At 44.1% G+C, this 16,685-nt stretch overlaps 1 protein-coding gene across 2 annotated transcripts in view; it reads left to right on the top strand.

The window, feature by feature from the left end:
* TFEB (transcription factor EB) overlaps positions 1-10,886 on the top strand; it is a 242,387-nt gene extending 231,501 nt beyond the window's left edge. For both annotated transcript variants that reach the window (XM_086923535.1, XM_086923534.1), the window contains exon 9: positions 8,273-10,886. In XM_086923535.1, the coding sequence (XP_086779661.1) occupies positions 8,273-8,710 (438 nt within the window). In that variant the 3' untranslated portion in view covers positions 8,711-10,886. The remainder of the gene's footprint in view (positions 1-8,272) is intronic.
* The last annotated feature ends 5,799 nt before the right edge of the window (positions 10,887-16,685 follow it).

Below are 16,685 nucleotides of genomic sequence, written 5' to 3'. Positions count from 1 at the left end.
GCTGGCGTTAAGTTCATTTGTGAGTGTGCTGGAGGCAGTCCTTTGAAATGTAAGTGTGGCAGGAAATAGCTCTGCCCCTACCATTTGAGCAGGATGGACCTTTCCTAGCTACACCCAGGCTTCACTATTCACAGTCTGGGGGGGGGGGGGGATATGCATTCCTGATGGGAGAGCAATTAACAGACCCAGGAAGCTGGAAACTCATAGAAGGCCTTAGAAAGTTTAGGGCAGGAAAATGGCTAGTTTCTGAAATTGGCATTTTCAAAATTTAAGTCTAATATCTGACTTTACCACCAAAGAGGATTTTAACCTACAATTCATTTGAGTCCAAACATGACATTGCTATCTGCTCCCAATCAAAGGTTAGTACCTATTGAATGTAATAAGGTAAACTTATTCCTTTGGAGAGGTAGGCCTTACAGTAGTGAAAAACGAATTTAGTAGCTTTCACTATCATGACATATAAAACTTAAAAACACATATCCTACTTTTGAAATACAATGCACCCTGCCCCAAGGGCTATTTAGGGCCTACTTTAGGAGTGGCTTATATGTATTAAAAAAGGAAGCTTAAAGCCTGAAAAATATATATTTAGCCAGGTCGAATTGGCAGTTTAAAATGGCACAACAGGTTTCAATGGCATGCTTGAGATGCTACTTTTAGTGGGTGGCACAATGAGTACTTCAGGCCCCACTGTAGCATTCATTTAATTTACATGCCCTTGGTACCATAGATAAGGGACTTACAAGTAAATTAAATGTACCAATCAGGTGTAAGCCAATTGTACAATGTTTTAGCAGGATAGTGCATGCACTACCTAAGTCCTAAAGCCAACAAAAATGAGTTCTGAAAACAGGAGTGGTTACGGCAAAACATTTGGGGGTGACCATACAGAGAGGGCCAAGTCCAACAAATGTGTTTGAGGTTGTAGCACAGCTCAGTAGTGCTTGACCGAATCATTTGTGTATAGTGTGTAAAAAGTTAATGGTGGTATAAGTTCGTTTTTAGAGTGAATCTGTAGAGCATTGGTAAATGATGGCTGTGTGGTTTGATGATGTTGCCATCTGATGTTTGGTGGATGCACAGATGAAGGTGCTTGTGTTGGCATATTATGCGATATTTTTGACAGATGATGTTGATTGTAGTAATGTATCCATGATGGTGGGGGTGTTGGTGTATGCTCTCTCTAATGATGTCTTATTTTGTGCAGTGTTACTTATTTTTTTTAAAGGTATGTGATGTTGCAATGACTCTATGCCCGGGTGGGAATAGCCTTATAACCCATTAATTGCATGACTTTTTGGTATTTATGGTAATGACATTGATAACACATTAGTCAACATCATCTCTCTATCAACTGTAGTTTTTATTTTTGGGGGGAATTTCATGGGTTTTTGGATACTTTTTTGTTGAGGGTTATGTGGATGTGAGGTGATGAATGTTTGTTAAATGACTTTGCTTACGTGGAAGTATGGTAGTGAGTATGGTGGGGTATGATGCTGGTTGTAGGATGATGGGTATGTGGACATATGTTGCTTTTGTTGATGAATGGTGGTGAATGTGTGGTCGTATAATGATGGATGTGTTGTGTGATGTTAGTATGAGGTTAAGCGTGTTCACATAGGATGTTTATTATGTGGACGTCGGATGGTGAGTGTTTTGCTGTATGATGGTTGCGGTACTTATTAGTGTATGTTAGTGGGTGCCCCCCAGCCAATTTACAGTTTTTCTGTGTCCCTTCCATACTGTTTGTATAGCCCCTTTGTGTACCTCTGCCTCCCTTCTATACGCCACCACTCTGCAGCCTATGTGTACGCTGCCCTGAATGTGAAGTGTGTACCCCCATATCTATTGCAGCCTGTTTGTCCTATCCCCTCCCTGTTTGGTATCGGTGTGCTCCTCTGAGCCCACCTGTGTGTCCTCCTTCTACCTTGCAGCCCCTTCTCTGAGCCCACGCCCTTTCTGTCTCTGTGTGGCCCCTGCAGCCCGTGTTGTCCTCCGGTCCTTCTGCAGCTCGTTTGTGCTCCATGCTTCCCTCTGGGCGGCCTCTACCTGCCACTGCATCCCTTCTTGGTCACCTTGCCCCGGTGCTGCCTCTAATGGACCCCCTCCATGGAGGTGTGTGAAAGCACCTTCCCCACTGCCGCATTTTCTTAAACTCAGCGCTCTTGCTTGATCTTGGACATCGCGAGAGAATGTTCTTGAAACTGAGTCTAGGGATTTGTTGGGCGCATCTTAAACACCTCCCCACCTCCCAATTTGGGTCTGTTCATTTAAAAAAACAAAAAGCTCCCTTGATCTTCACAATCATCGGGGTAGTGGTTTGTGCCTGCTCCATAAGCAAGGGGGCATTAGGAGCCTCCTACCCTTGCCTTGCCAACGTGTGGGTGCTTTTGTGTTTTGGTAACTTCGCTACCTTTCAGCTGACGGGTACCGTATGCCCACAATCCTCATTCCTTTTGTCATGTATTTTCCTTTCTTCACCCTGTGACTAGTAGAATTCCAGGTGTGTCGGACAGGCCTCGAGGAAACGTCTCTCTTCCATAATTAGCTTTCTTTCTGTGTAAATCGCCCATTGCTGGATTCAAAGTTTATAGTCATTGCCACCTTTCTATACGTGAATTTTCCATTTGCTTTCCAGCGCGTTATGTTGCAATTTAACTGGAGCATATGTTTGCCTTAGACGAAGTTTTCACTATTTTGATAGTGTTGGTATATAGAGTGTTAATATAGACCGTGAGGAGGGGGACTCCGAGAAAGTGCCACCGAGAATCCCCACCTGAACCCACACCTGCGACCGCGCAGGACCATATTCACTGGAGCTGAATTCACATTCACACTCTAGCAGCTAAACTGCCGAGCCTAACTCCATGTTCCCAAATTATTGATGAGTATACATGATCTTCAGCAGTGCCAGTGGTGAGATTGTGAGTTTGTAATTTGTAAATAAAACAAGCGCAGGCCCCGTGTTTTTCGCCGGAGCCTGCTGCCAGGGCCGTGGAATGCTGGGTTTGCCTAATATCAATGCTGGCCGCGATTGACCCCACCCAGTGTCTATTTTTCCCTCCACCCTGCACTTCCTCTCTCTTTATCTCACTCATGCAGGGTCTTTTTATTTCCTGCTTCCCACGTTGTCATTTTTTCCTATCTCTTTTCTAGTTTCTTTTCCTCTTTTCAGCCTTCCTCTCTCTTGTTCCGGGTCAAAATCTGAAGATTGAGATAAAAAAAGCCTCAGTCCCCAACAATGTAGTGCTGCCCTTCACCTGCAACCAGTAGCACACACTGATTAAATCACTCCATCACCCAGTGCCCCGGTTGTGCACCTGCAAACATTGCTAGTGCTTCTTTAAACCAGGCTGAACTCCACCAACAAGCACTGTATGACAAGTGGACACTGTTCATCCTGGGACAACTCTGATGCAACGCAGTTTACGGTGTTAAAACTTGTAAATGTGCCTTCGCTCGCTCTGTTGCGAATACTGTTTATGTTATGTTATGTTATGAGTTTGTTAGAGTGCGACAGCTGCCCCAGCAGCGGGGCGTCCCGGCGCTGAGAAACCACAGCATAACCTACTGAGAGGGGGGGGGGGGGAGGCAGAAGGCTTAAGACAGTGGGAACAGATGGGTTTTAATTGCCTTCCGGAAAGTAGACAGATTGTCTAGGCGACGGATGTTCGGAGGAAGGGAGTTCCAGAGTTTCACTCCCAAGACTCTGAAGGAGCGACCCCCGACACGGCAGAGTTTCGTACGAGGCACCACTACCAGATGTTGACTTAGGGAGCGCAAATTGCGTTGGGGGGTGTAGGGTACTAAAAGCGGACGGAGGAGTTCAGGGCCATCGGTTTTGAGGATTTTGAAAGCTGTGGTGAGGGCCTTAAATTGGATTCTAGATTCCACCGGGAGCCAATGGAGTCTTTGTATGGTGGTTCTAGCAGAGCATCTTCTTGGAAGACCCACTATGGCCCTAGCCGCTGAATTCCGTATTAGTTGTAGCCTTGTTATCTCTGCTTTGTTTGCGCCTAGCAGTAGGACGCTGGCATAGTCCAACCGAGAAAGGATGATCGATTGGACTATAAGCTGACGTGTTTTGGGATCGAAGAAGCCAAGAATAGGGTTGAGGCTTCTCAGCAGGCCCACACAGGTAGCAGCCACTCTTTTAGTGTGGGTTTGGTATTCAACGAGGAGTCCAACCAAACACCCAGGTTTACAGAAGCAATTAGCATGGAACAGCGCACAGGAGCACAGCTGCCTTCACTAGGGGTGGTGTATTCATTCCATGATTTTATCTGCAGTTGATTTGGAGGGCTTCTGACCACCTCAATGGTGTGATTGATGCAGTGGTCGAAGTGGGGAATAAAAAGTAGGGGGAACAGGGGGCAGGAATAACCAGAGGATTAGGTCAGTGGGCGGAGTCAGAGATGTGTCTAGAATGGGCGGGGCCACTAAAGTATCCTGATGTGACCATTGTTTTGGTCACAGTGGCGGCAGGCAGGTAGCACGGCTGAATGATCAAGCTGTCATTTTGAAGTATGGACCATTCCTGCAGTCCTGGGATGCTCTTTTAATAAAAAAAGAAGTAGGGGAACTGCCTGTAATAAATCAAAAAAGTAGGGCCACGCCGTGCCCTTCCGATCCCGCCCACTTCTACCACTGGATTGATGGGATGGTAGCAGTGTGTTCATGATAGCGGCATCTAATGCTGCTTTTGATCGCTGTATGTTTTGCGTCACATTCTCAATCAGCAGTCTAGGTTGACTCTAGCTTTTCAATGCCTCGTTCTTCCACTCACATCTCAACATCCATATATGATACTCTTGCCTGAGTGTATTTTGTCTAGAATCTAGAAAACAGAGAACCACCCAATTATCCCCCAGGGACTGGGTATTTTCAATAACAAAATTCAATTGTCCCTCAAGGAATCATTTGATTCAGTCTAATTATTCAAAATAATGTCACCTTCGTGATCAACACTTGAATTAAAGCAGGAAACAGTCAACCAATACAAATAGCTGACTGTATCAAAAGACAAGTTTTATTCTTGTATTTCCATTTTTCTTATTATATTTTCTTTATACTTAGGCAACATACACAAAACTGAAAATTTACAATTGGTTACAGTCGTGTGAAATCACCATTTGCCAAAGATATGGACTTCTGAAATACCACAATATGTGACAGAATCACAGTCATACGTGTATTTGTGTATACTCCAATTACAACATATAAGCAAAATGGTGATGTGATGTCGACGTTTCGGTCTTCCTTTGGTCTAAACGATCCTTAGGACCATCATCAGGACGATGTAGTTGCACATGTATGTATCTGATGAGAAAACAAGCTTATTCTTAAATAATTTGCCTGCATATCAATATATTCTTGTTGCTTTACACAGCTGAACAACAAATAGGACCACATAAACCAAACTACCCGGTGAATGAGAAAGACAAAGAAATTCCAGTGTCCTACACCAAGTGAAAAGTCATGTGAAAAATGTATTCCACACTAATTAAAAACATATTAAAAACGTGTCATCTGAGCATAAAGTATATTCACCTTATTCATAGTAGTTCCATCCCAAAAGAAACCGGGATTAATTCCCTCGGCCAAGTTTCTCGGATAATGTTCTACAACATAATATAAACCGATCAGAATCACCTTGATCTAGTAATATATCAAGCAACACGAGAATACACAAAACCATCAACGGCAAGGGTACTTACATCGAAGATTAATAATTCAACAATGACCTGCAGAGACATAAGTCAAGGTGGAACTTCAATATACGAGTTCACAGTGCAACCATGCATATGCATCCAAAGTGTATGAAATCGTGTACCAGCACACCCAAAGTGCCTAGGGGAAAGATACTCACTGAATGGAAATGACGATTACCGATCACCTATACAAAAAAGCAAACGGTCACCAAATAGGATTACACCATTCCGGCATTTTACACCTTGCCAAAATCCATAAGTGCAGTCAAAACCCACCAGGAAGGCCAATTGTGGCAGGGTGCCAATCGGTATTAGAACCACTGGCTGAGTATGTTGATTTCTTTATAAAACCCTTTGTGGCAAAAACACGCTCATACACACAGGATAGTAGAGAGGTCATCAATAAACTAGAAGGGAGAGAGTTTAATCCACAATGCAACATCTTGGCCATAATGGACATAGAGAGCTTGTATACAAGCATTCCACAAGACTATGCTCTAAGGGTAATTGAGGAGGTGTTGGACAAGCGACCACGTCCTCATCAAGTTCCCACAAGATTCATTGTTGACTGCGCACGGATAGCATTAGAAGAGAACTACTTCTTATTCAACACTGATTTTTACGTTCAAGTAAAAGGCGTGGCCATGGGCGCGATTTTTGCGCCAGACATAGCGAACCTGTACGTGGCTGCCTTTGAGGATAATATAATCTACAATAATAACCCTTTCAGTCCCAATCTGACAGAATACCTAAGGTATATAGATGATGTATGCATTGTGTGGGAAGGTTCACATGTAGAACTAAATAACTTCCACATCTGGTTGAATGAACAAAACGAACATCTACAATTTACATTGGATAGTGATTCACACTCGATAACCTTTTTGGACTTAAAAATCACACACGATTTAGGTCATCTGTCAATGAGTCTCCATACGAAACCAACTGCTCGCAATACATTGCTAAAGTACAGCAGCCACCACCCTAGAAATCTGCGGGATAACCTCCCTTTTGGGCAATTCCTGAGATTGCGACGGAATTGTACCAAAAGGGAGGATTATTTCAGAGAGGCAAAGTTGTTGTTAACTAAACTTGTCACAAGAGCATATCCGTATAGACTAACAAAACATGCAATGAAACGTGTGTGGTACTATGACAGGCAGTCATTACTACATAAAGAAAGTGATTACAATGAAAGTACACAGGTTTCACAACCCATCACATGTGTAACTACCTTTGGAACAGAATCAAATGCCATAGTTAAGATAATAAAACACAACTGGCATTTGATAAGGAAAGTTGAACCGCAGTTTCAAATACCACGTTTTGCCTTCAAAAGAGGAAGAAATCTACGTGACTACTTAGTAAGGGCATACAAAGATCCAGCACCCACTACAATACAGAACTTATGGGGATTGCCAACTGTAGTAGGACATTATGCATGTGGAAATTGTACTGCCTGTGCCACCACTGTGACTATAAAGATGTGCAATTTGAATGGCAAAGAAATTGTGTTACGTGACCATTCGAACTGTTTGACCAAAAATTTAATTTACTGTGTGCAGTGCCCTTGTGACCTAACCTATATTGGTAAAACGACACAAGCAGTAAAAAAACGAATCTTACAGCACCAATCCCGTATCCTGTGCAATGTACAGACTGCACCACTAGTGGAACATTACCAAGCATTGTCACATACTCCAACACAAATGAAATGGTTTGTACTTGAAGTTGGGATGGAACTACTATGAATAAGGTGAATACACTTTATGCTCAGATGACACGTTTTTAATATGTTTTTAATTAGTGTGGAATACATTTTTCACATGGCTTTTCACTTAGTGTAGGACACTGGAATGTCTTTGTCTTGCTCATTCACTGGGTAGTTTGGTTTATGTGGTCCTATTTGTTGTTCAGCTGTGTGAAGCAACACGAATATATTGATATGCAGGCGAATTATTAAAGTATAAGCTTGTTTTCTCATCAGATACATACATGTGCAACTACATCGTCCTGATGATGGTCCTAAGGATCGTTTAGACCAAAGGAGGACCGAAACGTCGACATCACATCACCATTTTGCTTATTTGTTGTAATTGGAGTATACACAAATACACGTATGACTGTGATTCTGTCACATATTGTGGTATTTCAGAAGTCCATATCTTTGGCAAATGGTGATTTCACACGACTGTAACCAATTGTAAATTTTCAGTTTTGTGTACGTTGCCTAAGTATAAAGAAAATATAATAAGAAAAATGGAAATACAAGAATAAAACTTGTCTGTTGATACAGTTAGCTATTTGTATTGGTTGACTGTTTCCTGCTTTAATTCAAGTGTTGAGCACGAAGGTGACATTATTTTGAATAATTAGACTGAATCAAATGATTTCTTGAGGGACAATTGAATTTTGTTATTGTGAGTGTATTTTGTGGCTCTATGATAACTTTACTTAGTGAGTGTACAGTGAGGGGTAAAATGGGATGGAAATGCTCTTGATTTGAAAGTCTGTTGTGATGAAGTTTGTTACTGTAATCTGATTTTGTTCTTCTTCAGGAGCTGGAAATGCAGGCCCAGATGCATGGGCTACCCACTTCGTCTCCTTCTGGTATTAGCGCGGCAGACCTGGCCCAGCAGATGTCCAAGCAGGAGTTCAGCCAGGATGAGCGATCCTTTGAAGCCAAGCGAAAGCCTCAAGAGCCGGGAGACTCTCAGCAGCATCAGGTATCTTTGCCTCAGTCTACGTACCAGCAGCTGGACTTCAGCCAGGCCATGGGCTTTCACGACAGCAGTACCAGCTTCCATGATCCACTGGCCAGCCAAGGAGGCACATCCTTCCCCTCCTTGTCCAACAAGGAACTGGACCAGATGCTGTTGGAGGGGGCTTTGTTGCCACTGTCTGCTGACCCTCGTAGCGCCACCATGTCTCCGGTTGCCTCAAAAGCTAGCAGTCGCAGGAGCAGCTTCTCTATGGACGAGTCCGATATGGTGTAGCAGCATAGCGGCTCTGACCTGCACAGCCCTGGGGAGCCCTGCCTGGCACGTTCCCCTGGATATTGGTTGAGCCCCACCATGCATGCTCCTTTGGACACGTCACCTGATGCACACTTGTATATACTTTCAAGTGTCCTGCTGGATGTCGGCAAGGCTGCTTTGTGGTGCTTGATGACTTGACAACACCTAACTTAAAGCAAGAGTGCTTATACATCTTTCCTTCGGTGCGATTTTGGGGGTTGTTCCTGCAATCGAGGTCCAGGGTTGCTGCCAAGTTCAAGGGTCACTGAAGATTTTCTCTCATCCCCCGAAACACCCTTGGAGATACTGCCTCACTAGCACAGACCTACGACCTTGTCACAGTGCCTTACTGCCCGGTGCGCAAGATTTCTCCTCCGCAATCTACAGGAGGAATCGCGTCCTAGCTTTGCACACGTTTGAGCTCTCCGTATCTTTCTTCAGGTCTCTCCTTTGCTGTTCCTTCCTCTCTCCCTCCTCCCAGCAAATACATTTATTCCACATACAGGCTACTGATGTGCAAGTAGCCTTGTATGTTCTATTGTTACTGACCGGTTCGCTCAGCACTGCCAGAATAATGATTGGTCAACTCAAACCTGTCGAGGATCTGCACTAGTAGGCTTATATCTGCCTTGAATTCTGATTTGTTTGCTTTGTACTTTCAAGGAACTTCACTGGATCTTCACCACTGCCATTGATCATTGTTGGTTACCTCCGCGCTCCTGTGGATTCTGATTGGTTTGAACAGCATTGCCAAGGGTCCTGATTGGCTACCACAACACTGTTACAGATTCTGATTGGTTGCCTCAATTTTGTCACAGATCCCTACTGTTAATAGTTACTGACTATTTGTGGAGACAATCTTAGCTCTTTACATACATTTCAGTAATCTGAATGGTAGGTGTCATTCCATTTACTTTAATGAATTATCAGAGAAACTGTGCTGCCGTTCTGCACCTGCTCTCAAGGTCAAAGTAAACCACTAAAAAGGAATCCTTAACTGCACACTTAAATGCCCAGAACCAAGTGCTCGCACGGAGTCTACAGCAAGGTAGAAAGGCATGCACAGGAATTCACGCTCATGCACACACAGACACGGATATACAGAACTGTATCGAGGTTTTCACTCATCGGCTCTCAGGCAAGTGTGTTTACATTCTCAAGCATGCACCAAGATGGGCGCATACAGAGGTGTACGGAAATATACCCAAGAAAGCATATAAACACACATCCCTAAGCACACAGGATTGTACAGATCACACACACAATACAAGCATTCTTGCATCGGATGTACACGCAAACACCCAAAGATATAAACCCTTTTATACACAAAGGCACTTATATTTCCCCTGAATTGCACTTAAAGCTTTCTAAGCAATCTGAAATGGCCTTAAGACCCAGCCCCCTGCTGATGGAGAGGTACCTTGTGAATATGTGCCTTACTAAAGCAGCGCTTGTACCCTTCCCGGGCACCTGTGCCTGGGGGATAAGAGAGGAGCCCAGGGCTGGGAGACGTTATTCCTTCAAGAGATATCTCTTCCACTTGAATCCCAGTGTGTTTCACTGCACCCTCATCTGATCGTCCCACTTTGGAGTATGCCTTACTTGGAGAAGACATCTTGGAGGTTAAAGTCTCCTACAGGTAGGGAGAGGAAAGGAGAGACTGAGCCCGTCACTTCCTTGTAATCAGTGGACACCACAAAGGAAGGTGATGTGCTTTCCTCCCCTACACGTCTGCTGATGGAAGCCATTGTATTTATCCGAGCTCTGTTGTTGAGCCAGTTACCCTCAAGGGGCGGTGCATCTTCTACCAAAGCGGTCTCTATGCTCCCCTGGATGTGGAGACCCTGTGCCTTAGGAATATGTAGCCGAGGGATTTATTTGCAATAAATACCTGCATTCTTCACCCAATTCCTTTAGATTCACTGGACCTTGTGCCAATTTGTGGTGGAACTATTTATGAAAATGTGAGACCAAAGGGCACACTGCTAGTTCATCCTCCATGTAAATTACTTCCACTCCCTGAACCCTCATTTTCTGTCACCTAATGGTTATTTTGAAGCCTCATATCTGAACCAACCCCTGTTATTTTCTTTCTAATATTCTCCCTGACATTTTTCCATGTGGCCAGACAAAACAGAATAAAATTTATTTAAGAGCTGTGACTTTCTAGCATTCTGTCTTGTGTGGATGACTCTCACAAGAGCGGGGTTGAGCATCCTCAGATACCGCCTCCACTCCCTGCGCCACTGACAGGCGTTTAGGTCTTTGTGCACTCTGTAGGCCATTGGCTCTTGGTTTGATTTTGTGTCTCTGCTTGTGCCCTGACGTCTTGTGAGCTTGGGCATGCACTCCTTGCAGCTCAGGCCACTGGTTGGGTCATGCATTCTCTGCCTACAGCATTAAAAGCAGGTCAGATGCTGCCTCTGCGGCTTTGACATTGACCGTTAGTCTGATCTTCCATCCACTGATTGCAGCATGATCACCAGTCAGGTTCTTGATCTAAAGCCTGCGTCGCTGTGTCATGGTCAGGTTCCACTTCAGCTGCCAGTGGTCACTAGCAGGCAGCCAGCTCTTGCTTCCACTGTTTCCATCACAAGCTTTCCGTCACATCTGTGTCCGCTGCTGCAGCATCAGATGCCTGTCACCTTCAGCCTTTCATATCATTGCTGCCCCTTTATCGGAAGTTGATGTTAGTAGAAGAGAACTGCCTAAGGCGAAGATTCACCGGTCAGCCTAGACTCTGTTTTAATATGCGATTGATGTGCAGAGGGGTCTGGAGGGTTCTAGAATTGGAGTCACCATCAGAGTTGTTGTGAGGCTGTCACTTTCTGCAAGAGCGTTTTTGTTTCATGGCTAGCTTATTTGCTCCCACGGCAAAATTGTGGGTGGCCAGTAATAGCCAAAGTTTTGGGTTTGAAAAAAAATGCCAAATGGTGCCCAAATGCTCAAACTGATCTGGCTCTAGCTAGAGTCCTTGGGATGGGTCACCCGTAGGGGGTATCCCTAATGTTGCTGCTTTTACTCTTCTAAAAGTTCCTGATATTCCAGCACTTTTAGACCCAAACTAATAAGGCATCTGGCTGGCTCGCTTGACAACAGTACTGCCACAAGAATATCTTTTTATAAGGAGCTCTTTCATTTCTATTTTTCTTTTTGTAGTGTAATAATATAGTATGATTGACTTGTCATACGCCAACACCAAGAGGGGTAGAGAGGAGATAAAAGTGATTCAAATGCAGTGGCACAAATTGGGTTATTGAAAACTGCCCTCACTCACACACAAATGTGTGTGACATGCTTCATCATCAGGCCTGCTTACAAAAACCCTGGCGTAGCCCACACAGGATGGAGCATAGGGAGGGGGAAGACAAACAACAGAAAGATAAATCAAAATGGTGTCTGTGTGTGCTACAACCAGCGACTGGAGACAGTGATAGAAAAAATGCAGTGAAGAAAGTGGTTAAAACTGGCTTGTGGGTACCCTATCAAACACCTTTATTCCAGGGTCCCAAGGCCAGGATTAAAATAGTGAAGGATAGACATAACTAGGTACTCACAACACCCCTCCTTAAACTGCCAATGTCAACATGTTTCGACTGTCTTCATGTGCCCACAATAGAGGGTCACTTCGGTCTTCCTCAGGACTTCTACCAGTCCCAGTCAGGCTTCCCACATTACCTTAATCTGGTCAATTGCCGGGTTCGAGGTCTAAAAAGATCCAAGCGTGTGGAGGTAATTCCCCTAACACTGGATACAAATACGAGTTTATCAATTTTGTGAACTCGAAATGGCGGTGGGCAGGGAGAACCTCTAAGAACTCAGCTGTTCCAAAGGAAGTTCACTCGAGTCAGGCCTGCTTCCTCACCACCGCGTAGTGATTTGTCATACTACACACATCCTGTAAAACAAACAGTATCATCATGATACATTTTTCACATGGTTCATCTTGGATAAGGGCATCCTCGAATACATTTATTGCGTTGCAATCTGCTAATCTGCTATAAAGGAAGAGAACAACAACTCTTGAACAACAAACAACAGCCCCCCCGCCAGTTTGTAATTACAGATTGCAGATCCACCTAGAAGAATCTGTGGGGAAGAAAACTGCCCCACGAATGTTATTCCAACATGTCACCAGGTTAAGCTCAAAGCCATACAATACTTCTCAGGACTGTCTGAGTGATCCATAGGTAAATGCAGACAACGTGCTGCGGCATTCAGCCTCCAAGAAGCCCAGAAAGAGGGGAGGCGAGTGGAAAAGTGCACAAGGCACTACCAGGCCTTCCCTTTGAGTACACAGTGCCAGATATGTGGCACAGGTGAGATATCGAAAACTTCCTGTATTTGTGGGAGGGACCGACGGTGGCCAGGAGTCCTTTCAGCTCTGTTTCACTTTTTTCTGTTAATTTTCACGGTTTTATTTATATTGATATTTGTGAACAATTCAGACCTTCTACGCATGGCAGTGCTTGCTTAGTCAGAGAGGGCCATGACCACTTCAGTTGAGGTGAAGTGCCACTGTTTTTTGTCCTATTTTTGTGGATCTCCCTGCCTAGTAATAACTGTATACTCCTGTTTTAGAAGCAAGTGCTGATTCTCCATCCTGACCTTCTTATTGTAATTATTTTAATGTATTATTACCCTCTTTAAAACCCAGCCCTCACAACGAAAAGTAGCAGTGTGCTGTATAATGATTGTAAACCACGACATACAATTTCAAGATATACATAAAAAAATATATATAACACTAAGGCACATATCCAACAGAACAGAAGAAATAAAGACCTAAAACAAGAAAAGCTTCTAACTAATACAGCCAGCAATGAACCCAAGTAAGTCACCATTAAGCCAGGTAAAGTTCATTGGAGAAAAAAAAGATATAAACCTTTTATTAAAATCCGGGAGATCGAGGGCTGTACGAATAAAACATGAAAGGGAATTCTGCAAGGCTGGGAGCCACAGTGGAAAATGCCATGCTAGTGTATTTGACACTCGGGGATTCTGAGGCGAAGCACAACTCTATTATGACTGAACGAAGGGCCACCTGCATGTCTTGGTTTTTGCCAGATAATCTGGTCTTTCCATAACAAGTACTTTGCAAACCATGCAAGCCAACATAATAAGACTATAAATATGTGGATGGCAGTACCAAAAAAATAATATTAAAACTAGCGTAAAATGGTCAGGCTTTTCTTATCCACTTACGGTATGGTAGCAGAATAATTGACATTCATAATCTTAAATTTGACTGGCAGATCACAGTACAGTGATCGACTTCCCTGTATATTTCCCTCGGTAAGAGAACCATTGTACTGTTGCGATCTGATTTTGTTCTGGATATTTTGGGTAAACTTCGTTTCAAACTTTTGGATTTCGCATTTGTGTCACAAATCAGGTTTCTTGTTGTGTGCGCAGTGCTGCGGGGCCTTCCTTCTTCACGGCCTGTGAGCTTCAGTCTCTTCCTGCTTCTTAACTACGAATGATTGTGAACTCAGATTGGTATGTCTTGAATATTCATTCTTTTCCGCTTAGGTCATTTCCGGTTTCCCTTCTGATTCTTGGTAGTCCCCTTGTTAGATAATGTGGGTGATCTTCAAGTCCGATTAGTAGTGAGGCTTTACATTATCCAAACCAAGGAAAGCTTTGATACCCTTTGACAGTGTGTGTCCCATAGTTCACAACCACCTGGATACCCTCTCGTTGGATTCGTGTGCTATGCGAATCAGTATAACATAACATTTAGTGGGAACATTTGCAAGGTTTCCATTGCTCGTGGCTTTGTGGTATCCAAATTCTTAGGCGTAGGCGCGTGGGTGTCTATGTAAACACTACTCTCTTGACACAGCTTCAGATGCATATATTGTGTTTAACTTGGCATCCCCTTGTTGGTTTCCCGATTTCCTGAATGCTGTCACCTCTATTAATAATAGGTGGAGTAAGAGTACAAGTTCTGGTAATTAGTACTTGACATTTCCCCAAGTAAGAGAAAACATCCTCTGGAACTTCCGGGATGAGGGCCCAAGGTGGTTTGAGCTAAAGGGGAATGCTGTTGTATTGATTTAAGGCTTTTTAAAGTACAATCTGATTGTTGCTGAATAACACAAAAGGTGTATGTGGAAAAATAACACAGGGAGATGAGCTGCATTTATCTACTTAGATTCCCAGAAAAAGGTGTTTTAGTGCCGCATTCAAATGCTTGACTATTGGTGAAATGGTCATGCGTTAAGTTGCCACATGGCCAGTATTTTACAGTCATGGCCAGTATTTTTTTCTGAGAAACGTGACCGATGTAGATATTCCAAATTACTCTACCTTTTATGAACATCATGCACACGGCTGGACTGGGATCAGCAACCAGCCCAGGCAATCTGCTCGACCGGCCTGGTAGCATCGAGTGGGGGAGTGTGCTAGTGAGAAGCATTGCTCCCACTTCTATTACAGGGGCCAATATTGCAGCACTGCTGTAAAACCGGCCCCCACCCTTCTGGCCCATTGGGGAAACTCCTGGTGCCAGTTATGGCCAGTCCGGCCCTGCTCATGTGTAGGCACTGTAGAGTGCGCCTGCTCTTGAAAATGCTGCACATGTGTGCATGGAAGCTTCATCACTTTCCTACGTCCACTTAAGCCTGAGCTTGCAGATGTTCCTGCATTCTGATCCCAACTGCAGCTGAGACTGTACATGTTTCAAGATTAGGGCATCAAGGCCTGGGGGATGCTGTAGTCTATATCACACTTTCACTGTGCAGCTGTGGCCTACTTACATAGTTAGTGTGTCCCCCTGCTCTGTGTTGTGTTTCTAGACTCTTCCTGCAGGTGGAGCCCTTCGCAGATCTCTTGGTGCTTCCAGCCTTCTGGTTGATTGTCAAGGATAAACTTATGGGCCACATCGTACACAGTTAAGGGTTGTTTAGGTCACAAAATGTAGTTTATGTAGGCAGCATTCTGTTAGAAAAAATAGTGGTCCAAATCATTGGAATGGGTAGTTCAGGAAACTACAGTAGAAGTACAGCGAGCGTTCAGTCCAGAGACACCTAATTAAAGAAGCCCAGGGGGCTTTGTTTGGAGACAAGGACTGACTCCACTTTGCAGGTTTTTTTCGTACGAGTGCCACTTGCACAGACCATGTTAACGTTCAGTCGCGATGGTCCTGCTAACAAAATGGTTGCATTGATTTAAACAACAAAAAAAATTGAAATTCTTGAGTCGTTTGTGCTTAATGTAAATGAGAAGGCATGGCTGAGAAACAGAGCTAAATCGAGTACCGATGGACTCACTGCTCCCTCCTTTCAGATCAAGTTGCTACAGACTGAATTTCCCAGTCTAGCGTCATGAAGGCTCTCTGGAGGCACTGGCGTCTGCTCTCTGGACATTGAAACCAGCCATTAGTTGAGGACCAGATGGCAAACGTGTAGCGTTTTGCCTCTTATCGCATCTCTTCTAGAAATGTAAAGGACGTTCAAAGATGACACATGTTTAATATGTTGATGTGAGACACAAACACCATAAAATGACACAGTCTGCCTGTGATCGTGGGGTGTGTGCGGACCGGAATAACAGGCGTGCAGGCCGTATATAGTGGGCTATTTCTTAGCCAGTTTTTATTCGTAGTGTGCAGAGATTTTAACAGTTCGTGAGAGAAAAGGGACAGGGGTAGCTCAGGGCGATGCTGGGTCATAAGTCGTCGCAGTTCTTGGCCGGACGTCGGTTGCGGTTCATCCAGCAGGTCCAGTTGGCCGGTCACCGGGATGATGGTTCCTCAGAGGTATGGGAAGGAGAGAAAGAGAAAGGGCCGTTAGTTCGACTGGTTTAAGTTGCCTTAGTACCGTATACCGTCACCAGGAGTGTGGGATATGAACAGACCATGAGGAGGGTAGGGAACAGTTTGAAGAGGGAAAGGAGGAAGAGTACAAGGGCAAAAAGGGGGTTGATGCTGACGTGAACCAGTGCGGGGATT

Source organism: Lissotriton vulgaris, chromosome 5 (assembly GCF_964263255.1).
Source record: "Lissotriton vulgaris chromosome 5, aLisVul1.2, whole genome shotgun sequence".
NCBI classification, from domain to species: Eukaryota; Metazoa; Chordata; class Amphibia; order Caudata; family Salamandridae; genus Lissotriton; species Lissotriton vulgaris.
This window is presented reverse-complemented; position numbering and strand designations above follow the sequence as displayed.